Source organism: Xenopus tropicalis, chromosome 8 (assembly GCF_000004195.4).
Source record: "Xenopus tropicalis strain Nigerian chromosome 8, UCB_Xtro_10.0, whole genome shotgun sequence".
NCBI lineage: Eukaryota > Metazoa > Chordata > Amphibia > Anura > Pipidae > Xenopus > Xenopus tropicalis.
Window position 1 is genome coordinate 9597979 of NC_030684.2, and position 27700 is coordinate 9625678.

Sequence of the window (27700 nt, forward strand, 5' to 3'; positions counted from 1 at the left end):
TTTTTTTTTTTTCCAACCGCAGCTGCCATGTTAGAATGTCGGGTATAAACGGCAGAATCTGCCCCACCGGGAAAGAGCTTTGCGCTACATTTGCCAAAAAGGAATAGTTGGGAAACTTCGGGACAGCATTACAGCACCGCCGTCGCTTTGATTCCGCTGAATTATTGTAAAGATCAAAGCACCACGTTGGCTCCTGTAATTAATGGCACCTTCAGTCTCATCAGTCGGATGCATTTTATTTCTTTATCTGCAGTGATCAAGAAACATCTGAGAGGGTTTCACTTGTTATGTATCCATTAAAACTACTGGCATCTCCTTGATAAAGGTGCCTTAGATCTTGTCATATCTTGTGTTCTGGAAAGGCAGGTCCTGTCATCTCTATGTTTGTATTTATACATATGGGAGGGAGGTGCCATAGTGTTTCCCTTAGACAGTACAGTATGGGGGTACAGCTTATTGTGTGCCCAGAACATTCCGTCTCTGTATATTTGTATTTATACATATGGGAGGGAGGTGCCATAGTGTTTCCCTTAGACAGTACAGTATGGGGGTACAGCTTATTGTGTGCCCAGAACATTCCTTCTCTGTATATTTGTATTTATACATATGGGAGGGAGGTGCCATAGTGTTTCCCTTAGACAGTACAGTATGGGGGTACAGCTTATTGTGTGCCCAGAACATTCCGTCTCTGTATATTTGTATTTATACATATGGGAGGGAGGTGCCATAGTGTTTCCCTTAGACAGTACAGTATGGGGGTACAGCTTATTGTGTGCCCAGAACATTCCTTCTCTGTATATTTGTATTTATACATATGGGAGGGAGGTGCCATAGTGTTTCCCTTAGACAGTACAGTATGGGGGTACAGCTTATTGTGTGCCCAGAACATTCCGTCTCTGTATATTTGTATTTATACATATTGGAGGGAGGTGCCATAGTGTTTCCCTTAGACAGTACAGTATGGGGGTACAGCTTATTGTGTGCCCAGAGCATTCTTTCTCTGTATATTTGTATTTATACATATGGGTAGGGGGTGCCATAGTGTTTCCCTTAGACAGTACAGTATGGGGGTACAGCTTATTGTGTGCCCAGAACATTCCTTCTCTGTATATTTGTATTTATACATATGGGAGGGAGGTGCCATAGTGTTTCCCTTAGACAGTACAGTATGGGGGTACAGCTTATTGTGTGCCCAGAGCATTCCTTCTCTGTATATTTGTATTTATACATATGGGAGGGAGGTGCCATAGTGTTTCCCTTAGACAGTACAGTATGAGGGTACAGCTTATTGTGTGCCCAGAACATTCCTTCTCTGTATATTTGTATTTATACATATGGGAGGGAGGTGCCATAGTGTTTCCCTTAGACAGTACAGTATGGGGGTACAGCTTATTGTGTGCCCAGAACATTCCTTCTCTGTATATTTGTATACATACACACAGTGAGAGATGTAAATAGGTGCAATGGGGATGCCAGAAGGTTCTATAAGAAAAGGAATTTTATAGCAAAAGCAAAGTTTTGCTATTGACTGATATTGAACTTCTTTTCTTCGCTCTCCCTGTTGGGCTCGCCGTACCCTGGCTATCTAGCCGCTATACATTATGTATGAGGTTAATCCGCCTCCCAGCGGGTAAACGGGGGTTTATGTCAAAACTGAGTCTTAAAGGTCCCTGCCGCCTTTCAGTCTGATAATGTTAGTATTTAAGTGCTGCTTGCAAGTGCCAGTTAGAATCTGTCAGTTCTAAATCCTCTTTCAGCTCTGGAGTTCATATGCCGATACCGGTGCTGTCTGTCATTATGGCTCAGACTCCTAGTTGCCATTGTGCCGGGGGTGTCTCCATCTTTCCTTATTCTTTCCATCTTGGCCAATTGGGGTCTTCTAGGCCTACTGCTATTGTCCCGGTCCCTGTCTCCCTTGCTCCCATCATGTCACCCTGGCTCTTGTGCAAGTTAGCAGCTATGCTAGTAAATGTGACTTTTAATGTACAGGTATGGGACCCGTTATCCAGAATGCTCGGGACGAAGGGTATTCCGGTTAAGGGGTCTTTCTGTAATTTGGAACTCCATACCTTAAGTCTACTAAAAAATCAATAAAACATTAAATAAAACCAATAGGGCTGTTCTGCCCCAATAAGGGGTAATTATATCTTAGTTGGGATCAAGTACAGGTACTGTTTTATTATTACAGAGAAAAGGGAATCATTTAACCATTAAATAAACCCAATAGGGCTGTTCTGCCCCAATAAGGGGTAATTATATCTTAGTTGGGATCAAGTACAGGTACTGTTTTATTATTACAGAGAAAAGGGAATCATTTAACCATGAAATAAACCCAATAGGACTGTTCTGCCCCAATAAGGGGTAATTATATCTTAGTTGGGATCAAGTACAGGTACTGTTTTATTATTACAGAGAAAAGGGAATCATTTAACCATTAAATAAACCCAATAGGGCTGTTCTGCCCCAATAAGGGGTAATTATATCTTAGTTGGGATCAAGTACAGGTACTGTTTTATTATTACAGAGAAAAGGGAATCATTTAACCATTAAATAAACCCAATAGGGCTGTTCTGCCCCAATAAGGGGTAATTATATCTTAGTTGGGATCAAGTACAGGTACTGTTTTATTATTACAGAGAAAAGGAAATCAGTTTTAAAATTCGGATTTATTTGATTAATATGGAGTCTATGGGAGACAGACTTTCTATAAATCGGAGCTTTCTGGATTATGGGTTTTTGGATAAGGGATCCCATACCTGTACTAACAACATTACAAGGACCCCCCCACTGACTTACTGTATCTGCTAAACTGAGATTCCTGAGCCTCCTGTTTCCGGGCTTTGCTGTAACCCAATTTCCATTGCACTGAGAACCATGTAATAGGCCCCTGGGCAGCAGCACCCGTCATTTCTTATGTGAAGAGTTTGAATTCTGTGGGTGTTTATATGAGCCAGGGGGGCAGAAGCCAGTGGCTTGGAAATATCCATCATGCCGGAGCATTCACCTGAATCCTGTTGGGTAGGCAGCATTGTCTGCGCGCCGCTGAGCTTATCTTATTATAGGCGTTAAAGGGCCAGTATACCAACCTAGTTTGAGTGGCGCTATATTCCATGGACTGTCCCCATTATATATTATAGTGTATGTGCATTGGTTAGTGTGTGCTGAGTACATCTCTTCTCTGTATGCCTCTATTTATATGGGTGGGAGCAGCCATATTGCTTCCCTAAGACAGTAGGCGGAGCTAGGAAGCATCCACAAGTTGCTGTAACATTGGAATGTGATAGGGACCTTAGATTTTAAGCTCACTGGGGCAGGGACTGATGGGAATGGGATAGGGACCTTAGATTGTAAGCTCACTGGGGCAGGGACTGATGGGAATGTGATAGGGACCTTAGATTGTAAGCTCACTGGGGCAGGGACTGATGGGAATGGGATAGGGACCTTAGATTGTAAGCTCACTGGGGCAGGGACTGATGGGAATGGGATAGGGACCTTAGATTGTAAGCTCACTGGGGCAGGGACTGATGGGAATGGGATAGGGACCTTAGATTGTAAGCTCACTGGGGCAGGGACTGATGGGAATGGGATAGGGACCTTAGATTGTAAGCTCACTGGGGCAGGGACTGATGGGAATGGGATAGGGACCTTAGATTGTAAGCTCACTGGGGCAGGGACTGATGGGAATGGGATAGGGACCTTAGATTGTAAGCTCACTGGGGCAGGGACTGATGGGAATGTGATAGGGACCTTAGATTGTAAGCTCACTGGGGCAGGGACTGATGGGAATGGGATAGGGACCTTAGATTGTAAGCTCACTGGGGCAGGGACTGATGGGAATGTGATAGGGTCCTTAGATTGTAAGCTCACTGGGGCAGGGACTGATGTGAATGGGATAGGGACCTTAGATTGTAAGCTCACTGGGGCAGGGACTGATGGGAATGGGATAGGGACCTTAGATTGTAAGCTCACTGGGGCAGGGACTGATGGGAATGGGATAGGGACCTTAGATTGTAAGCTCACTGGGGCAGGGACTGATGGGAATGGGATAGGGACCTTATATTGTAAGGTCACTGGGGCAGGGACTGATGGGAATGTGATAGGGACCTTAGATTGTAAGCTCCTCTGCGGAGCCCCTGCTTCTCCGCTCCCCAGGAGGTAAAAGGAATGTGGGGTTGGGGGTTTGAAGTCACAGCCCCGGTGGGCCCCAACACTCCGTCTGACCCTCTCCTGTAGCAACATCACTGGTAGTTTCTAGGCCCCCGCATCAAAAATCTTTGCTAATAAGACATTTCCATGCACATTTATGGAAACTGTCAGTGCCCCCGATACCCCCGGCCCCCCAGCTGTAGTAACGGCCAAGCTGCCTGGCCCCTGGGATCTCTAACACACACACATACATCATCATCTGTGTTTAATGCGCTGGCTGTGAGGGTGCCATCTGTCTCTCCGGCTCCCGCGACCTGGCAGCCCCATCTTGTCGCCTGCTTTTTAGGGCAGTTATATTGATGGCTGAGTCTGCCGCTGACCCAGCCTGTCCTTATGTTCCCTATAATAAATATAGAAAAGAATGGGGGTTCTACTTTTAATTCTACTGCCAGGCAATGGGGTGATGCCCAGCCCAGGGGCAGGGTGACCTTCACAGTAACAGCCTCGGGGGGTATATAATTAGCCACCCAGATGCCCAAGGCTTTAGCATTAACATTACCCATCTGTCCATAGATCACTGCAGACTTGGCTCCATTGTAAACACTGGGGGGCCCCTGGTGTTTTTAGGGTGCCCTTCAAGTTACCTTACCAACCCTGTGACTATCTATCAAGCCTTTCTCGCTGAAAGTGCTCAAACAGGGCAAATAAATGGCTTTTCATGTATCCGAGCCGTTTCTGCGAGCTGCCACTTTGTCTAAGAATGATCACAAGCGTCGGGGCCCCTCGGCTTATTATCCGACAGGAGGGCCTGGAATTTCTTTTTTTTTTTTTTTCTTTTCCCCGGAACAATGACAGATGTGTCGGCTTTTGTGAAAGGCTCGGGCACAAATAAAAAAAAAAAGGGTTTTGTCGCTCCAGTCAATTAGGCAGCAGGACATGGAATTCGATTCGCCACCGGAACACAGACGGTCTAAATCATAAAAGGGACGCCTTTCCGGGGTCTGTGAGACGGGCGAAGGCAGGGAGGTTTTAATTAGAGAGCTTGGCTGCCCTGGCACTGAGTCTTGAGGTGGTTACACAGGGGCATAGAGTCGTCTGTTGGATAGCCCTAGTCTTAAACTAATCTATAATTATATATAAATGTATAACTTAAAGTAAGGGTACAGAAGGAATGTTCTGGGCACACAATAAGCTGTACCCCCATACTGTACTGTCTAAGGGAAACACTATGGCACCTCCCTCCCATATGTATAAATACAAATATACAGAGAAGGAATGCTCTGGGCACACAATAAGCTGTACCCCCATACTGTACTGTCTAAGGGAAACACTATGGCACCCCCTACCCATATGTATAAATACAAATATACAGAGAAGGAATGTTCTGGGCACACAATAAGCTGTACCCCCATACTGTACTGTCTAAGGGAAACACTATGGCACCCCCTACCCATATGTATAAATACAAATATACAGAGAAGGAATGTTCTGGGCACACAATAAGCTGTACCCCCATACTGTACTGTCTAAGGGAAACACTATGGCACCCCCTACCCATATGTATAAATACAAATATACAGAGAAGGAATGTTCTGGGCACACAATAAGCTGTACCCCCATACTGTACTGTCTAAGGGAAACACTATGGCACCCCCTACCCATATGTATAAATACAAATATACAGAGAAGGAATGTTCTGGGCACACAATAAGCTGTACCCCCATACTGTACTGTCTAAGGGAAACACTATGGCACCTCCCTCCCATATGTATAAATACAAATATACAGAGAAGGAATGTTCTGGGCACACAATAAGCTGTACCCCCATACTGTACAGTCTAAGGGAAACACTATGGCACCTCCCTCCCATATGTATAAATACAAATATACAGAGAAGGAATGTTCTGGGCACACAATACGCTGTACCCCCATACTGTACTGTCTAAGGGAAACACTATGGCACCTCCCTCCCATATGTATAAATACAAATATACAGAGAGGGAATGTTCTGGGCACACAATAAGCTGTACCCCCATACTGTACTGTCTAAGGGAAACACTATGGCACCTCCCTCCCATATGTATAAATACAAATATTCAGAGAAGGAATGTTCTGGGCACACAATAACCTGTACCCCCATACTGTACTGCCTAAGGGAAACACTATGGCACCTTCCTCCCATATGTATAAATACAAATATACAGAGAAGGAATGTTCTGGGCACACAATAAGCTGTACCCCCATACTGTACTGTCTAAGGGAAACACTATGGCACCTCCCTCCCATATGTATAAATACAAATATACAGAGAAGGAATGTTCTGGGCACACAATAAGCTGTACCCCCATACTGTACTGTCTAAGGGAAACACTATGGCACCCCCTACCCATATGTATAAATACAAATATACAGAGAAGGAATGTTCTGGGCACACAATAAGCTGTACCCCCATACTGTACTGTCTAAGGGAAACACTATGGCACCTCCCTCCCATATGTATAAATACAAATATACAGAGAAGGAATGCTCTGGGCACACAATAAGCTGTACCCCCATACTGTACTGTCTAAGGGAAACACTATGGCACCTCCCTCCCATATGTATAAATACAAATATACAGAGAAGGAATGTTCTGGGCACACAATAAGCTGTACCCCCATACTGTACTGTCTAAGGGAAACACTATGGCACCCCCTACCCATATGTATAAATACAAATATACAGAGAAGGAATGTTCTGGGCACACAATAAGCTGTACCCCCATACTGTACTGTCTAAGGGAAACACTATGGCACCTCCCTCCCATATGTATAAATACAAATATACAGAGAAGGAATGTTCTGGGCACACAATAAGCTGTACCCCCATACTGTACTGTCTAAGGGAAACACTATGGCAGTGTTTTTCAACCTTTTTTGGGCAAAGGCACACTTGTTTCATGAAAAAAATCACGAGGCACACCACCATTAGAAAATGTTAAAAAATTTAACTCTGTGCCCAGCAGCAGTGCCCCCCTAGTACATTGGTGCCCAGCAGCAGTGCCCCCTAGTACATTGGTGCCAAGAGCAGTGCCCCCCTAGTACATTGGTGCCCAGCAGCAGTGCCCCCTAGTACATTGGTGCCCAGCAGCAGTGCCCCCTAGTACATTGGTGCCAAGAGCAGTGCCCCCCTAGTACATTGGTGCCCAGCATCAGTGCCCCCCTAGTACATTGGTGCCAAGAGCAGTGCCCCCCTAGTACATTGGTGCCCTGCCTACGGCACACCAGGCAACATCACGCGGCACACTAGTGTGCCGCGGAACAGTGGTTGAAAAACGCTGCACTATGGCACCTCCCTCCCATATGTATAAATACAAATATACAGAGAAGGAATGTTCTGGGCACACAATACGCTGTACCCCCATACTGTACTGTCTAAGGGAAACACTATGGCACCTCCCTCCCATATGTATAAATACAAATATACAGAGAAGGAATGTTCTGGGCACACAATAAGCTGTACCCCCATACTGTACTGTCTAAGGGAAACACTATGGCACCTCCCTCCCATATGTATAAATACAAATATACAGAGAAGGAATGTTCTGGGCACACAATAAGCTGTACCCCCATACTGTACTGTCTAAGGGAAACACTATGGCACACCACCCTTGCTTATGTATAAATACGATCTCCCCCTATTAGTGTTTTCAAGCCAGTTAGAGGCAGAATTGGATAATGGGACTAAGAGACGCCCAAGTTGCCATTAGCCTGAGCGTATGATCTGTTTAGGAGTCGGCTAGCCCAGGCTTATCACAGGGTATTATGTAAGGTTGCCATATGTCCACTACTTGTAGTGCCGTCTGGATGTAGAAAGCCGTTGGCACCCTATGGGTGGCTATGGGAGATGGGCAGAAGCCGTAGGTGCCAGTGAATATATGAATGTAGATATGAGCCTGACCAGACCCTGTATGTAAGGGAAGTGCTTAGATACACCAATAAATGGCACAGAGCCCCTAATCGTATGCACTGTCACGGCCGCTTCTTGCCGGCAACTGATTTACCGACTCGGAGTCGTTTGTCATGTTGATACAGCGTGTGCCACCCGCCATTTGGGTAATGTAACGGCGATGGTCTTTAATTGCGCCTGCAAGGTGTCACTCGCGTCTCTAAATATCTATTTATTTTCCAGACGAAGCACCGCAAGCTGCTCCCTGATTTAATGTATGATAATTATTATTCCTAGTTATTATCTGCTGCAGCCTTCTACTGATGGGGAGAGAGAAAATATGTATTCAGTGGCACGGTATGTGGGCAGGATAAGCATAAAGCGCCCAGAGCATTCCTTCTCTGTATATTTGTATTTATACATATGGGAGGGAAGTGCCATAGTGTTTCCCTTAGACAGTACAGTATGGGGGTACAGCTTATTGTGTGCCCAGAACATTCCTTCTCTGTATATTTGTATTTATACATATGGGAGGGAGGTGCCATAGTGTTTCCCTTAGACAGTACAGTATGGGGGTACAGCTTATTGTGTGCCCAGAACATTCCTTCTCTGTATATTTGTATTTATACATATGGGAGGGAGGTGCCATAGTGTTTCCCTTAGACAGTACAGTATGGGGGTACAGCTTATTGTGTGCCCAGAGCATTCCTTCTCTGTATATTTGTATTTATACATATGGGAGGGAGGTGCCATAGTGTTTCCCTTAGACAGTAGAGTATGGGGGTACAGCTTATTGTGTGCCCAGAACATTCCTTCTCTGTATATTTGTATTTATACATATGGGAGGGAGGTGCCATAGTGTTTCCCTTAGACAGTACAGTATGGGGGTACAGCTTATTGTGTGCCCAGAACATTCCTTCTCTGTATATTTGTATTTATACATATGGGAGGGAGGTGCCATAGTGTTTCCCTTAGACAGTACAGTATGGGGGTACAGCTTATTGTGTGCCCAGAGCATTCCTTCTCTGTATATTTGTATTTATACATATGGGAGGGAGGTGCCATAGTGTTTCCCTTAGACAGTACAGTATGGGGGTACAGCTTATTGTGTGCCCAGAACATTCCTTGCTAAGAATGCTGGGCAATTACTGAAGCTCATAATTCCATAATGGTAAAATAACTGAACAATAACATTCCCAGGATGAATATGAACTGCCGGAGTAATTTATTGCCATGGAGAGGGGGGAGGTGATATAAAAAAAAAGCAATTGTCCTGATTTTTCTTTAATTTCACCCACTGGCTTTAATTAAGCAGAAAGTGGTTTCCTAATTGCGGCGCTGTTTCACTTAATTCCACCACGAGTAGGAAATCACCGGGCCCTTTCTCGCCGCGCTGCTGTCTGTGTCTCTGGGAAGGGAATGTCTCCTTTGTGGCCCATTTCTACATAATACTGGAATCCTGTGTAGCCGCGGCCCGGCAACTGCCCTCCCAGGAACGGCCAATGTAAATGCAGAGCTGAACATTCCCAGCGCCGGGTACCGGGGAAATAAATTCCCTATAAAGGGCTGCAGTACATACGAAGAAACGCTGTAAAAAAAAAAAAAAGGTAAAATAAGGTGAACTCCATAAAGGGCAAATAAACCCAAAAATAAAATGTTCCCTAATGAACGAAAATCCAATTCTAATCAACTCCTGATACAACTCCCCAATATCCATTCATCCCTCATTCTCACTGGGTTTATAGTTATGTGTAACTGTCACTGTGTCTGTCCCTTTCCCTTCCCTGCACTGCTGGTTCTGACTCCTGATACAACTCCCCAATATCCATTCATTCCTCATTCTCACTGGGTTTATAGTTATGTGTAACTGTCACTGTGTCTGTCCCTTTCCCTTCCCTGCACTGCTGGTTCTGACTCCTGATACAACTCCCCAATATCCATTCATTCCTCATTCTCACTGGGTTTATAGTTATGTGTAACTGTCACTGTGTCTGTCCCTTTCCCTTCCCTGCACTGCTAGTTCTGACTCCTGATACAACTCCCCAATACCCATTCATCCCTCATTCTCACTGGGTTTATAGTTATGTGTAACTGTCACTGTGTCTGTCCCTTTCCCTTCCCTGCACTGCTGGTTCTGACTCCTGATACAACTCCCCAATATCCATTCATTCCTCATTCTCACTGGGTTTATAGTTATGTGTAACTGTCACTGTGTCTGTCCCTTTCCCTTCCCTGCACTGCTGGTTCTGACTCCTGATACAACTCCCCAATATCCATTCATTCCTCATTCTCACTGGGTTTATAGTTATGTGTAACTGTCACTGTGTCTGTCCCTTTCCCTTCCCTGCACTGCTGGTTCTGACTCCTGATACAACTCCCCAATACCCATTCATTCCTCATTCTCACTGGGTTTATAGTTATGTGTAACTGTCACTGTGTCTGTCCCTTTCCCTTCCCTGCACTGCTGGTTCTGACTCCTGATACAACTCCCCAATATCCATTCATTCCTCATTCTCACTGGGTTTATAGTTATGTGTAACTGTCACTGTGTCTGTCCCTTTCCCTTCTCTGCACTGCTGGTTCTGACTCCTGATACAACTCCCCAATATCCATTCATTCCTCATTCTCACTGGGTTTATAGTTATGTGTAACTGTCACTGTGTCTGTCCCTTTCCCTTCCCTGCACTGCTGGTTCTGACTCCTGATTCAATTTCCCTATCCATCGGCAGCCACATTGCAATGGAAAGTTCCATTTCTGTAGGGGTGGGGGGAGTGTAATCGTTTTCTGTAGTTAATATCTAACTGTGCATGAAACCTACACTATACTATTCATCTCCGAGGCCCGTGGCACTCCCATATGGGGCACTGTATATCTGTACGGGATTCAGACAGTTGCTAGAATTTTAAGAACTCAATGTTATTCTTTAAATCCCTTAGGGAACCTGTAGGAGTTAATAGCGGAATTAGAGAGCAGAAAATTTAGTTTCCTAACTGCCCCGTTCTAAAGAGGCAGGTGATTAAATGACCAGTACTCCATATACAGTATACTCCCTGCATAAGGGAGTATTGCTTATCTGTTAGCCAAAAGGAGGGGGTTGTTTATACAGAGCTCATTGTCTATGTTATCTAACTATAGTGAAAGAATAGGTAGAAAATATATATATAAACAGTGCTCAGTGATGTCATCAGTTATAATTGGAGCTTAGTGATGTCATTTCTGTCACATGACTCGCTTAAACTTGTATATTATAATAAATGAAGTACCCCCTGTTGTAAAATATCAGGATATTAATCATTCAACTCCTTGGTTACTTATAATATGCATATATTTTACAATAGGGGGTACTTTATTTACTATATATATATAATAAAATGTATTGGAGACAGACAATGGGTTTTCCCATAATGCAAGGTTTTTAGTAGAGTGTCTAGGGCAGCATGGTGGCTTAGTGGTTTTCATTGCTGCAATGCAGTTCTGGGGCCCTAGGTTCCAATGGCTGGGTAACCCCCGTCAGGGACCCTCTTTTTTTCCCCTACACTCCTATCTACACCCATGGGGTCCAGTTCAAAAGGGTGGGGGGCAGGCACTTGGTCATGGACAGTGTAGCAGTCAATGGGGGGATCTTTGGATCTGTATTGGGGGGACCTTCATGTAATTGGCTATACACTCAAACATCTTTCCTGATTGGACCACACAGTGGCCAATGCCCAAGGTAGAACTTGGCTTTTCCTTGCAGGACCCTTTGTGACCCAAAGTAGTAATGAACCCAGCTTGACCCCCCCCATGATCCCATCATTATATACCCATGCCCAACCTACCCATCGCTCACGTCACCAGAGGGCCAGTATATAAATAAATGGGCCACCATGGTTGAGCAGTGGGATGCAGGCTATTGGGGCTGATGTCACGAGCGGTGAGGGTCCCTGGCCCCCAAACGTATGGCCTCATATGGTTTCCATACTGTCCCTTTGGCCGGTGGGCTCATTGGCCAGATACCATAGACACCACCCACACTGGCTAGCACATAATCCTTCCAACATGCCGAGTATGTCACTCATCTTGGCCCAATTCGCATCTGAAAATCTGCCAGAGAATGGGGCGCTCTAGAGTGCTACACAGCTGTCTCGGGGCTCACTGATAGCATCTAAACCATTATAAATTGTCCCCCTTTCCCAAGGGAAAGCTAAAGGCTTGTTCTATCACTTTATTCCGTCTGTTTATCTTCTGGTTAATAGAGATATATCCCTGATTATCTAATAAAACTCCCCGGTTCCTTCTCTTTATTAGCCGCTGTCTGGTATTTACACTCGGCAGGAACCTTCTTTGTCTCGAAGCAAAGATACTAAGTTCTCAGGTGCCGGAATGTGAGCGGGATTATTCCTGTTTACTAAAGAGAGCCGGAGTAATGGGAAAATGTCATGTCTCTTTTCTCATCTATTTACTGTTCATATTCATTTGGCTTCTGATTACTGACAGAATGCTCTGTTATACAGATAGCTAGAATCTCAGCCATAAAGCAGGGCAGGACTGCTGCTTACAATGGGGGATCAGATAGGATCTGTGCCACTGTGACAGAATGCTCTGTTATACAGATAGCTAGAATCTCAGCCATAAAGCAGGGCAGGACTGCTGCTTACAATGGGGGGATCAGATAGGATCTGTGCCACTGTGACAGAATGCTCTGTTATACAGATAGCTAGAATCTCAGCCATAAAGCAGGGCAGGACTGCTGCTTACAATGGGGGATCAGATAGGATCTGTGCCACTGTGACAGAATGCTCTGTTATACAGATAGCTAGAATCCCAGCCATAAAGCAGGGCAGGGCTGCTGCTTACAATGGGGGGATCAGATAGGATCTGTGCCACTGTGACAGAATGCTCTGTTATACAGATAGCTAGAATCTCAGCCATAAAGCAGGGCAGGACTGCTGCTTACAATGGGGGGATCAGATAGGATCTGTGCCACTGTGACAGAATGCTCTGTTATACAGATAGCTAGAATCTCAGCCATAAAGCAGGGCAGGACTGCTGCTTACAATGGGGGATCAGATAGGATCTGTGCCACTGTGACAGAATGCTCTGTTATACAGATAGCTAGAATCTCAGCCATAAAGCAGGGCAGGACTGCTGCTTACAATGGGGGGATCAGATAGGATCTGTGCCACTGTGACAGAATGCTCTGTTATACAGATAGCTAGAATCTCAGCCATAAAGCAGGGCAGGACTGCTGCTTACAATGGGGGATCAGATAGGATCTGTGCCACTGTGACAGAATGCTCTGTTATACAGATAGCTAGAATCTCAGCCATAAAGCAGGGCAGGACTGCTGCTTACAATGGGGGGATCAGATAGGATCTGTGCCACTGTGACAGAATGCTCTGTTATACAGATAGCTAGAATCTCAGCCATAAAGCAGGGCAGGACTGCTGCTTACAATGGGGGGATCAGATAGGATATGTGCCACTGTGACAGAATGCTCTGTTATACAGATAGCTAGAATCTCAGCCATAAAGCAGGGCAGGACTGCTGCTTACAATGGGGGGATCAGATAGGATCTGTGCCACTGTGACAGAATGCTCTGTTATACAGATAGCTAGAATCTCAGCCATAAAGCAGGGCAGGACTGCTGCTTACAATGGGGGGGATCAGATAGGATCTGTGCCACTGTGACAGAATGCTCTGTTATACAGATAGCTAGAATCTCAGCCATAAAGCAGGGCAGGACTGCTGCTTACAATGGGGGGGATCAGATAGGATCTGTGCCACTGTGACAGAATGCTCTGTTATACAGATAGCTAGAATCTCAGCCATAAAGCAGGGCAGGACTGCTGCTTACAATGGGGGGTCAGATAGGATCTGTGCCACTGTGACAGAATGCTCTGTTATACAGATAGCTAGAATCTCAGCCATAAAGCAGGGCAGGACTGCTGCTTACAATGGGGGGATCAGATAGGATCTGTGCCACTGTGACAGAATGCTCTGTTATACAGATAGCTAGAATCTCAGCCATAAAGCAGGGCAGGACTGCTGCTTACAATGGGGATCAGATAGGATCTGTGCCACTGTGACAGAATGCTCTGTTATACAGATAGCTAGAATCTCAGCCATAAAGCAGGGCAGGACTGCTGCTTACAATGGGGGGATCAGAATGCTCTGTTATACAGATAGCTGGAGTCCCGGTGTCCTTGGGAACAGCAAATGGAGCTGCTGTACAATTTACATTAGTTGATTAGGGAAAGATAAGGAATGAAAGTAATGCCAAGCCCCAACCCCGAGTGACAGAAAGGGAGGATGAATCTCCCACGAGACAGAAATGAATTACAAATATGTACATACACTGTCATAAATCATTTTATTGAGATGATGCCACTGAGAGAGTCCAATGGGTTTCATTTATCATCGGCCTGTGAGTGGCGCCGGCTAATATACTGGGCCCGGCCGCGCCAAACCCCCCGTCTGTTTTACTAATGGCTCCTGGGAGGAAATCCTGGCCGAGTTTACACGTGTAACGCTGCTCCTAAGTCTCTGTGCGGTTTGTATTTCATTTAATGGTTAATGAGTATTGCCCCGGGGGGGGGGGGGTAATAGGGGAGGAGTTGGGCAGAATTCTATGTGGGGCATTACAAGAATTCTGCCATTGTGACGTCGCTGTTGAGTGGCGGGTCAAGCTGGCTGGGCTTCCTACTGGGGGGTCAGAATGGGCCTAGTGCCCCCTCCACCGTTGCCCCCTAGTTATGGGTCTGTTCTGTCACTGTTAGAGATAAGGTAAGTCTGCCTTTAAAACTTAAAGGGGAACTAAAGCCTAAACATTATTGTGGCTATTAATGCTGTAATATAAACACTTACTGTACTGGCCCTAGAGTTGCCAGAAGGGCTGTCTGGGTCAGAAACTCCTATCCGGTTTTCCAAATTAGAAAAACTGGCAGGACTAAATGAGATCGACCAATCGGCACCTTCACTGCCCAGCCTCTTCCCCGCCCAGTGACATCACTGTTGCGCTTTTTCCCCACCCACCCGTGACATTACCGCCCACCCCCTGTCCGGCGAAAAAAGCCAGCAGAGGTGGCAACCCTAACTGGCCCAGAGGTGCATACCCAGGACTTCAAATTTGCCCCCTGCAGCTCCCCCATCTTGGATTTTGTTAGGCCATCTCTTGTGTGCCAGCGGCTCTGCACGTGCTCAGTGGGCTCTGGGCTGCTGATAGGTTTAGGGGGGCTCAGAAATCGTCTTGAAGAAAGTGAGGTTCATCTGTCATAGAAGCTGATGGCACAAGGCTGATTATTATGTTCTAATGCAGACTGCACTGGTTTCTGAACTGCCACGTAATGTAAATGTGAATATGAATGAATTACTAATCAGCCTTTTATTGTGTTATTCTGTATATATATATATATATATATATATATATATATGTAAAATACAGTATATTGTGAGTCGGTCCCTAAGCTCAGGTAAGTATATTGTGAGTCGGTCCCTAAGCTCAGGTAAGTATATATAGTATATTGTGTCGGTCCCTAAGCTCAGGTAAGTATATTATGAGTCGGTCCCTAAGCTCAGGTAAGTATATTATGAGTCGGTCCCTAAACTCAGGTAAGTATATATACAGTATAGAATATTGTGAGTCGGTCCCTAAGCTCAGGTAAGTATATAGAGTATATTGTGAGTCGGTCCCTAAGCTCAGGTAAGTATATAGAGTATATTGTGAGTCGGTCCCTAAGCTCAGGTAAGTATATAGAGTATATTGTGTCGGCCCCTAAACTCAGGTAAGTATATAGAGTATATTGTGTCGGTCCCTAAGCTCAGGTAAGTATATATACAGTATAGTATATTGTGAGTCGGTCCCTAAACTCAGGTAAGTATATATACAGTATAGTATATTGTGAGTCAGTCTCTAAACTCAGGTAAGTATATAGAGTATATTGTGAGTCGGTCCCTAAACTCAGGTAAGTGACAGCAGCCCAGAGGTGTATTGTAAAATGAGCTGAAAGAAGATGGGGGCCCACAGGGGGCACCTTCAGGGGCACAGCTCTGCCCTTTCTAGCCCACTTCTTTCAGCTTTAGTTCCCCTTTAAACTTTGTTGTCTGAAATAGAGTGCCAAAGTGGCAGGGATTTATTATGCCGCTTAATACCGTGCCCAGCGCTTGTCCATTAGCAAATAGGTTCTGTAGAAACGACGCCTTGAAAGGACCCGGTTCCAGCAGGAACAGCGTCTGGGCGCTTTTTTTATTTTCCGCCTTTGATGTGACAGATCTTGGATTGGCTTTGATATATCTAGGGCACAGCGTAGCGCCCCCCCCCCCCCCCCCCCAGCCGCTGCCGCCGCCGCGTCTTCTGTAAACAGAACGGTCTGAGCCCAGAACTTTTAGTGGCCACAACAAGATTTCCCATTCTGATTGGCTGCCCCCCCCCTCTACTTTCTGTGGATAGGTTGGTATATTGGGCTTTTTAGCCTTTATTATTTATACCCAGAAGGGCCCTTGTGCTAAAGCCATTTACAGGCAGCGGAGGATTAGTTCCTTCCCTTGTTTTGCTTAAATATTTACAGATTTCTGTCGGGTTTGGGTCATAAATATAAACTAGTCCGAGGGTCACATGACTATATAAATGGCTCACACGCGTGTCCTTATGGGCAGAACATGTGTAAATAAGAATGTAGCCGAGTCAGGTTTGATCCTGTTCCTTTCTCTCATTCCTTCTTTCTGAGAATCAGTGGACTCTTATTATAATCATTTACAGTACCCCCTACTGTAAATGATAAGGATATTAGCAGTCACTGAGGGGTTCTGTGCCCCCCATATAAAGGCACAAGGCTGCAGGCTGAGTTATACAGGGAACTCTGAGTATCACTCATGTATTATAAGGGATAATGTACCCCCTACTGTAAATGATAAGTTTATTAGCAGTCACTGAGGGGTTCTGTGCCCATATAAAGGCACAAGGCTGCAGGCTGAGTTATACAGGGAACTCTGAGTATCACTCATGTATTATAAGGGATAATGTACCCCCTACTGTAAATGATAAGGATATTAGCAGTCACTGAGGGGTTCTGTGCCCCCCATATAAAGGCACAAGGCTGCAGGCTGAGTTATACAGGGAACTCTGAGTATCACTCATGTATTATAAGGGATAATGTACCCCCTACTGTAAATGATAAGGATATTAGCAGTCACTGAGGGGTTCTGTGCCCCCCATATAAAGGCACAAGGCTGCAGGCTGAGTTATACAGGGAACTCTGAGTATCACTCATGTATTATAAGGGATAATTTACCCCCTACTGTAAATGATAAGGATATTAGCAGTCACGGAGGGGCTCTGTGCCCCCATATAAAGGCACAAGGCTGCAGGCTGAGTTATACAGGGAACTCTGAGTATCACTCATGTATTATAAGGGGTAATGTACCCCCTACTGTAAATGATAAGGATATTAGCAGTCACGGAGGGGCTCTGTGCCCATATAAAGGCACAACTCCAGCTATTATTTCCCCTTGTATAATATGTTTGAATAATGAAACTGATTTCCTATTACTCCTGTAATCATTTTACCGCCGGCTTCCCAACTAAGCGCTGCTAAATCCCCCGGCAGCGGTGCATGTAACGAGGCAGCAGAGATGCCGCCGGCTGGGACCCGCGCCCACTGACACAATGCTGAGGTGGAGCACCTGCCTCCGGCCTTTAATGATATTTTGCTTCCTGCGCTCAAGTGCGATAGGCTCAGCCTAGATTTACGTTGGATAGAGTTGTACTGGGGGGAAAAACCTAATTTCTATTTAGAATAAACAGTTGCGAATTTTATGAGCTTGTGTGGGTAAAGGTGGCCATACACACTATGGCGAGGTCGCCAAGCGAGCGGATCTTCTCCCAATATCCCCACCTACAGGTGGGCGATATCGGGCAAATTAAGCTAATTCGGTCGTTTGGCCCTGGGGCCAAACAATGGAATTAGTATGGTGCTAATAGGCGCAGTCGGTTTGGGGACCGCCAGTGAGGTCCCCGATCCGACTAAATTTTTTAACCTGCCCGATCGATATCTGCCAATTTCAGGCCAGATATTGGTCGGGCAGGCCAGTCGTTAGAGCCCCTACACGGGCTGATTAGCTGGCAAATTAGTCTAATGGACTGATATCAGCAGCTAGAATCGGCCCGTGTATGGGGACTTTAAGAGATGTTGGGATCTGTCACTAGGTATCTGGGTACGAGACGCCATCCATGAACCTCCATTTGAACATCTCACTATTTCTATTGTTTGCTCTGGTCATTAGCACTGAAATCTCTCCGATCCAGCTCGGATTGTTTAGGTGACCATAAAAGGTTAATCTTTTCCCCAATATAGCCACCTTGGGTGGGCAGTATTGTGCTAATACCATCGTTTGGCCCTAGGGCCAAACAGTTTTATTGCAATGAAGATTGGTCCCAAATCAGCTGCTGAAATCTGCCCGTGTATGGCCACCTTTAGACTGGAGTCACCGCATCTTTGGCCTTTTTAATCCGGCCCGCCAACTCCAGCCCCCTTAAAAGAATTACGGCCCTGGTTGTGCCCGTGCGTGCGGGGGGGAGATGGAGGATGCTGGGTGGGGGGAGCTGGGGGGAGGATGCTTGTGGGAGGATGTTGAGGGGGGTGCTGGAGGATGCTGGGGAGGGGAGCTGAAGGATGCTGAGGGGGGGGGAAGCTGAAGGATGCTGAGGGGGGGGAGCTGAAGGATGCTGAGGGGGGGGGAGCTGAAGGATGCTGAGGGGGGGGGAGCTGAAGGATGCTGAGGGGGGGGGAGCTGAAGGATGCTGATGGGGGGGGAGCTGAAGGATGCTGAGGGGGGGGAGCTGAAGGATGCTGAGGGGGGGAGCTGAGGATGCTGAGGGGGGGGAGCTGAAGGATGCTGAGGGGGGGGAGCTGAAGGATGCTGAGGGGGGGGAGCTGAAGGATGCTGAGGGGGGGGAGCTGAAGGATGCTGAGGGGGGGGAGCTGGAGGATGCTGAGGGGGGGAGCTGGAGGATGCTGAGGGGGGGGAGCTGAAGGATGCTGAGGGGGGGGAGCTGGAGGATGCTGAGGGGGGGGAGCTGAAGGATGCTGAGGGGGGGGAGCTGGAGGATGCTGAGGGGGGTAGCTGGAGGATGCTGAGGGGGGGGAGCTGGAGGATGCTGAGGGGGGGGAGCTGGAGGATGCTGGGGAGGGGAGCTGGGAGGATGCTGGGGGGAGCTGGAGGGTGCTGGGGTGGGGAGCTGGAGGATGTTGGGGAGGATGCTGGGGAGTGGAGCTGGAGGATGCTGGGGGGAGCTGGAGGATGTTGGGGAGGATGCTGGGGGGAGCTGGAGGGTGCTGGGGTGGGGAGCTGGAGGATGTTGGGAGGATGCTGGGGAGTGGAGCTGGAGGATGTTGGGGAGGATGCTGCAGGGGAGCTGGAGGATGTTGGGGAGGATGCTGGGGGGTAGCTGGAGGATGTTGGGGAGGATGCTGGGGGGAGCTGGAGGATGTTGGGGAGGATGCTGGGGGGAGCTGGAGGATGTTGGGGAGGATGCTGGGGTGGGGAGCTGCAGGATGTTGGGGAGGATGCTGGGGTGGGGGAGCTGCAGGATGCTAGGTAGTGGAGGATGCTGGGGGGGAGCTGTGAGGCCCTGTGATTTCTGATGGCAGCCCTGGGCATAACGCTGGCCTGGCCCATTTGTCAATGTGGCCCCTGAGCTAGGCCATCATTATATGGGGGGTGTGATCCCACCAGCGGGACCCTCAGCATTGCTTAAACTAATCTGCTTGGGGCACAGTGGTTGGAGATTTCAATCAGCTAATGATGCAGAAGTGGCCCCGCTGTGTTCCAAGGCACAATCAGGCAATTATTTTGCCACATGGAGATGCCCTTTGATCCTAGACCCAAACTCCCAGCCTCCTCCAAAGGTTAATATTAAAGTTGAATGTGAATCCTAAAATAAAACATTGAATAATTAAAGCAAATCTGATTCTAAGCGACTTCCCAATAAACATTAATTACTTATTTCCGATGATTACAAAGTTATTAGGAAATAAAGTTGCTGTTTAAAGCGGCGTCTTTGTATCCATGTTGAAACAATGTAGCAGACTTGGAGAACGGAGAGTAAAAATGGCCGCACAGACGCTGCTCCTCAATAGCCATTATTTGTACAAATACAATTTAAACCAGTGCAAATTTTAATTCACGTCTATTGGGGAAGTTGCTTGGAATGAGATTTTCTTTCATCCTGTGAAAAAATTGTTTTGGAGTCCAAGGTCCCTTTCACTGACCTGCAAGGCATTGTGGGAATTGGGTTCTAGGTTGGAAGAAAGCTGCCTACTGGTACATGTAGTCACAACCAGCAGTGCAGAGAGACAACAGCAATTCCATTTACAAATACCCCCCCCCCCAAACACACACAACAAACTGTTGCTGACACCTCCCTGCGCCGCCGCCGCGCCGGATGAAAAGCCCAGTGAGCGCTTCCAGACGCCGGTGCAGCTGCCAGCAACCTTGGAAGTGGATATTTTTATCTCTAATGAATGCCGGAGCTGTGAGGAGATGTCAGATGTGATTGGATGCAGGCTGCTCCCCCAGTCTCCCCAGCAAAGTCGCAGGCAGCTGTCAGCCCGTCGCTGTGTGCTTCCCACAATGTTCCGCGCAGTGTCGGGGCCGATGAGCCGCTTCTGGGCTCTGTCTGTCTCGTGGCTCGCTTCCTCAGGGAGTCACATTGAAGCTGTACGATAAAGCTGTCTCATTGGTGGCCCTCCAGCTGCTGTTAGAGAGGAAACGCTCTTTATTCTCCTCTTCTTTGTCTCTTCATCTTCATTCTGTTCTGGTTCCCTTTCTCTTCTGCTCCCTCATTGCTCTTTCTGTGAAATATTTCCCAATTCCCTTCACTTTTATCTCCGCTCTTTCCTCTGTTTCTCCTGCCTTTTTGGCACCTTACAGCCCCCCTGGCATTCCCAGTACCCAGAGGCACAAACAGCCCCCCCAGCCCAATAAATAGTGACTGTCTGTGGCACCTTACAGCCCCCCTGGCATTCCCAGTACCCAGAGGCACAAACAGCCCCCCCCAGCCCAATAAATAGTGACTGTCTGTGGCACCTTACAGCCCCCCTGGCATTCCCAGTACCCAGAGGCACAAACAGCCCCCCAGCCCAATAAATAGTGACTGTCTGTGGCACCTTACAGCCCCCCTGGCATTCCCAGTACCCAGAGGCACAAACACCCCCCAGCGCCAATAAAATAGTGACTGTCTGTGGCACCTTACAGCCCCCCCTGGCATTCCCAGTACCCAGAGGCACAAAACAGCCCCCCCAGCCCAATAAATAGTGACTGTCTGTGGCACCTTACAGCCCCCCTGGCATTCCCAGTACCCAGAGGCACAAACAGCCCCCCCCAGCCCAATAAATAGTGACTGTCTGTGGCACCTTACAGCCCCCCTGGCATTCCCAGTACCCAGAGGCACAAACAGCCCCCCCAGCCAATAAATAGTGACTGTCTGTGGCACCTTACAGCCCCCCTGGCATTCCCAGTACCCAGAGGCACAAACAGCCCCCCCAGCCCAAAAATAGTGACTGTCTGTGGCACCTTACAGCCCCCCTGCATTCCCAGTACCCAGAGGCACAAACAGCCCCCCCCAGCCCAATAAATAGTGACTGTCTGTGGCACCTTACAGCCCCCTGGCATTCCCAGTACCCAGAGGCACAAACAGCCCCCCCCCAGCCCAATAAATAGTGACTGTCTGTGGCACCTTACAGCCCCCCTGGCATTCCCAGTACCCAGAGGCACAAACAGCCCCCCCAGCCAATAAATAGTGACTGTCTGTGGCACCTTACAGCCCCCCTGGCATTCCCAGTACCCAGAGGCACAAACAGCCCCCCCCCCAGCCCAATAAATAGTGACTGTCTGTGGCACCTTACAGCCCCCCTGGCATTCCCAGTACCAGAGGCACAAACAGCCCCCCCCCAGCCCAATAAATAGTGACTGTCTGTGGCACCTTACAGCCCCCCTGGCATCCCAGTACCCAGAGGCACAAACAGCCCCCCCAGCCCAATAAATAGTGACTGTCTGTGGCACCTTACAGCCCCCCTGGCATACCCAGTACCCAGGAGGCACAAACAGCCCCCCCAAGCCCAATAAATAGTGACTGTTTGTGGCACCTTACAGCCCCCCTGCATTCCCAGTACCCAGAGGCACAAACAGCCCCCCCAGCCCAATAAATAGTGACTGTCTGTGGCACCTTACAGCCCCCCTGGCATTCCCAGTACCCAGAGGCACAAACAGCCCCCCCAGCCCAATAAATAGTGACTGTCTGTGGCACCTTACAGCCCCCCTAGGCATTTCCCAGTACCCAGAGGCACAAACAGCCCCCCCCCAGCCCAATAAATAGTGACTGTCTGTGGCACCTTACAGCCCCCCTGGCATTCCCAGTACCCAGAGGCCACAAACAGCCCCCCCAGCCCAATAAATAGTGACTGTCTGTGACACCTTACAGTTCCCCTGGCATTCCCAGTACCCAGAGGCACAAACAGCCCCCCAGCCCAATAAATAGTGACTGTCTGTGGCACCTTACAGCCCCCCTGGCATTCCCAGTACCCAGAGGCACAAACAGCCCCCCCAGCCCAATAAATAGTGACTGTTTGTGGCACCTTACAGCCCCCCTGGCATTCCCAGTACCCAGAGGCACAAACAGCCCCCCCAGCCCAATAAATAGTGAGTGTCTGTGGCACGTTACAGCCCCCCTGGCATTCCCAGTACCCAGAGGCACAAACAGCCCCCCCAGCCCAATAAATAGTGAGTGTCTGTGGCACCTTACAGCACCCCCCCAGCCCTGCATGTAATCTTTAGTTCATAGTTAGATGGCCCCCCTCCCCCCGGGTTATTAAGCCCCTCTATTCCTATGCTAATTTTCCCACAAAGCAAATGTCAGATTCTGGCATCTTCTCTGCTCTCTCTTATCTGGAGCATAATGAATTATTCATGAATGGAAGTATTTGTATATTTACACCTCCCCATATTCCCCCCCCCCCCCCTCCCCCATTACACTTCCTAAATTAAACTCACACTGTGCCCTTTTAGGAGTTTCATTGCTGTTCCATCAAACATTGGATTTCCTGAACACGAAATATAGCACCTCCCACCGAACTCTATAAGTACAAATATACAGAGAAGGAATGTTCTGGGCACACAATAAGCTGTACCCCCATACTGTACTGTCTAAGGGAAACACTATGGCACCTCCCTCCCATATGTATAAATACAAATATACAGAGAAGGAATGTTCTGGGCACACAATAAGCTGTACCCCCATACTGTACTGTCTAAGGGAAACACTATGGCACCTCCCTCCCATATGTATAAATACAAATATACAGAGAAGGAATGTTCTGGGCACACAATAAGCTGTACCCCCATACTGTACTGTCTAAGGGAAACACTATGGCACCTCCCTCCCATATGTATAAATACAAATATACAGAGAAGGAATGTTCTGGGCACACAATAAGCTGTACCCCCATACTGTACTGTCTAAGGGAAACACTATGGCACCCCCTACCCATATGTATAAATACAAATATACAGAGAAGGAATGTTCTGGGCACACAATAAGCTGTACCCCCATACTGTACTGTCTAAGGGAAACACTATGGCACCTCCCTCCCATATGTATAAATACAAATATACAGAGAACGAATGTTCTGGGCACACAATAAGCTGTACCCTCATACTGTACTGTCTAAGGGAAACACTATGGCACCTCCCTCCCATATGTATAAATACAAATATACAGAGAAGGAATGTTCTGGGCACACAATAAGCTGTACCCCATACTGTACTGTCTAAGGGAAACACTATGGCACCTCCCTCCCATATGTATAAATACAAATATACAGAGAAGGAATGTTCTGGGCACACAATAAGCTGTACCCTCATACTGTACTGTGTAAGGGAAACACTATGGCACCTCCCTCCCATATGTATAAATACAAATATACAGAGAAGGAATGTTCTGGGCACACAATAAGCTGTACCCTCATACTGTACTGTCTAAGGGAAACACTATGGCACCTCCCTCCCATATGTATAAATACAAATATACAGAGAAGGAATGTTCTGGGCACACAATAAGCTGTACCCCATACTGTACTGTCTAAGGGAAACACTATGGCACCTCCCTCCCATATGTATAAATACAAATATACAGAGAAGGAATGTTCTGGGCACACAATAAGCTGTACCCCCATACTGTACTGTCTAAGGGAAACACTATGACACCCCCTACCCATATGTATAAATACAAATATACAGAGAAGGAATGTTCTGGGCACACAATAAGCTGTACCCCCATACTGTACTGTCTAAGGGAAACACTATGGCACCTCCCTCCCATATGTATAAATACAAATATACAGAGAAGGAATGTTCTGGGCACACAATAAGCTGTACCCCCATACTGTACAGTCTAAGGGAAACACTATGGCACCTCCCTCCCATATGTATAAATACAAATATACAGAGAAGGAATGTTCTGGGCACACAATAAGCTGTACCCACATACTGTACAGTCTAAGGGAAACACTATGGCACCTCCCTCCCATATGTATAAATACAAATATACAGAGAAGGAATGTTCTGGGCACTCTTCATCGAAACATGCTTGTTTATTTTTTAGCAGTTACAAAGATTAATATATATTAATTCATTATTAATTTTATATATATATGTGATGCTGGGCCTGTGCTTTCTCTTGCAGTATGAATTCAAAGCAAAGAACATAAAAAAGAAGAAAGTGAGTATCATGGTGTCCGTCGATGGCGTCAAGGTGGTGATGAGGAAGAAACAGAAGGTGAGAGCCGTCGCGCCCATAGAGGGACTTATTATCTATCCATGGTCCCTGCCTTCCCTAATCCTGTGTATATTTTTATCCCCCACAGAGAAAGGAATGGACGTGGGATGAAAGCAAAATGCTGATGATGCACGATCCTGTGTACAGGTAATGGGGGGTCTGTGGTCATTACTCAGACTTTCCTTATACATTTCTCATATCCTATCTGATCCCCCCATTGTAAGCAGCAGTCCTGCCCTGCTTTATGGCTGAGATTCTAGCTATCTGTATAACAGAGCATTCTGTCACAGTGGCACAGATCCTATCTGATCCCCCCATTGTAAGCAGCAGTCCTGCCCTGCTTTATGGCTGAGATTCTAGCTATCTGTATAACAGAGCATTCTGTCACAGTGGCACAGATCCTATCTGATCCCCCCCTATTGTAAGCAGCAGTCCTGTCCTGCTTTATGGCTGAGAATTCTAGCTATCTGTATAACAGAGCATTCTGTCACAGTGGCACAGATCCTATCTGATCCCCCCCATTGTAAGCAGCAGTCCTGCCCTGCTTTATGGCTGAGATTCTAGCTATCTTATAAACAGAGCATTCTGTCACAGTGGCACAACCCTATCTGATCCCCCATTGTAAGCAGCAGTCCTGCCCTGCTTTAATGGCTGAGATTCTAGCTATCTGTATAACAGAGCATTCTGTCACAGTGCACAGATCCTATCTGATCCCCCCATTGTAAGCAGCAGTCCTGCCCTGCTTTATGGCTGAGATTTCTAGCTATCTGTATAACAGAGCATTCCTGTCACAGTGGCACAGATCCTATCTGATCCCCCCATTGTAAGCAGCAGTCCTGCCCTGCTTTATGGCTGAGATTCTAGCTATCTGTATAACAGAGCATTCTGTCACAGTGGCACAGATCCTATCTGATCCCCCATTGTAAGCAGCAGTCCTGCCCTGCTTTATGGCTGAGATTCTAGCTATCTGTTATAACAGAGCATTCTGTCACAGTGGCACAGATCCTATCTGATCCCCCCCATTGTAAGCAGCAGTCCTGCCCTGCTTTATGGCTGAGATTCTAGCTATCTGTATAACAGAGCATTCTTGTCACAGTTGGCACAGATCCTATCTGATCCCCCCCCATTGTAAGCAGGCAGTCCTGCCCTGCTTTATGGCTGAGATTCTAGCTATCTGTATAACAGAGCATTCTGTCACAGTGGCACAGATCCTATCTGATCCCCCCCCATTGTAAGCAGCAGTCCTGCCCTGCTTTATGGCTGAGATTCTAGCTATCTGTATAACAGAGCATTCTGTCACAGTGGCACAGATCCTATCTGATCCCCCCATTGTAAGCAGCAGTCCTGCCCTGCTTTATGGCTGAGATTCTAGCTATCTGTATAACAGAGCATTCTGTCACAGTGGCACAGATCCTATCTGATCCCCCCATTGTAAGCAGCAGTCCTGCCCTGCTTTATGGCTGAGATTCTAGCTATCTGTATAACAGAGCATTCTGTCACAGTGGCACAGATCCTATCTGATCCCCCCATTGTAAGCAGCAGTCCTGCCCTGCTTTATGGCTGAGATTCTAGCTATCTGTATAACAGAGCATTCTGTCACAGTGGCACAGACCCTATCTGATCCCCCCATTGTAAGCAGCAGTCGTGCCCTGCTTATGGCTGAGATTTCTAGCTATCTGTATAACAGAGCATTCTGTCACAGTGGCACAGATCCTATCTGATCCCCCCATTGTAAGCAGCAGTCCTGCCCTGCTTTATGGCTGAGATTCTAGCTATCTGTATAACAGAGCATTCTGTCACAGTGGCACAGATCCTATCTGATCCCCCCCATTGTAAGCAGCAGTCGTGCCCTGCTTTATGGCTGAGATTCTAGCTATCTGTATAACAGAGCATTCTGTCACAGTGGCACAGATCCTATCTGATCCCCCCATTGTAAGCAGCAGTCCTGCCCTGCTTTATGGCTGAGATTCTAGCTATCTGTATAACAGAGCATTCTGTCACAGTGGCACAGATCCTATCTGATCCCCCCCATTGTAAGCAGCAGTCCTGCCCTGCTTTATGGCTGAGATTCTAGCTATCTGTATAACAGAGCATTAGATTCCGGGTAGTATCCTTATAAGTTGGGCAAAGTTAAAAACTTTTTTCTTACACTATATATGTATTTTTTTCAGATCTAGTTGCAAGTTGAAAATATACATAACTGCACAATTGTATAGACATTACATCAAGTCCTTCCATAGCGCGAGAGAGTTCTGTTTATCGGGGGGGGGGGGTAAGACCAATGGCACAGAACAAAGACTCCTTGGCGGATGAGTCAGAAAGTTCTATGTAGAAGGAACAATGGAGATGAGGCAGCTGCGCTAATGTGCGGAGTCGGTGCTTTTTAGCCAAGGACGCAGTAACCTTGCTGGGGAATGTATGAAGGAGCACTTAATGTACGACTCCTTTTCATCTGTTCCTGCATCACATGTTTCTATTCTGCGGCTCGTGCTGCCCGGGCATCTGCTGCGGCTCCTATGGGAGTACATTGTGTATATATATATATATATATATATATATGTGTATAATAACGCCATGTTCTTACCCAGAAAGCTGGAGAGATCACCAATAGGCTGCTGTAGGTCTATTGTCCCTTTACATTGACGTTACAGACCCCACAGCCTCCATATTCTTTGGTTGTTCACCTTCCTTCATAGCAGCCAATCAGCAGCCGGTTGTATTTCGTGGCTAATGTTGGGATCTGATTGGTTGCTTGACCCAGACCAAACCACTTTATGACATTACAGGTTGCATTTGGTCAGTAAGTGCCTCCTCCT

The 27700-nt window shown here is 47.1% G+C and overlaps 1 protein-coding gene across 1 annotated transcript in view; it reads left to right on the plus strand.

Moving 5' to 3' along the window:
- LOC100488020 (carboxyl-terminal PDZ ligand of neuronal nitric oxide synthase protein) overlaps positions 1–27700 on the plus strand; it is a 72506-nt gene that overhangs the window by 33063 nt on the left and 11743 nt on the right. Inside the window, exons 3-4 of the mRNA XM_002941307.5 lie at positions 24792–24884; positions 24973–25031. Of these exons, the coding sequence (XP_002941353.1) occupies positions 24792–24884; positions 24973–25031 (152 nt within the window). The remainder of the gene's footprint in view (positions 1–24791; positions 24885–24972; positions 25032–27700) is intronic.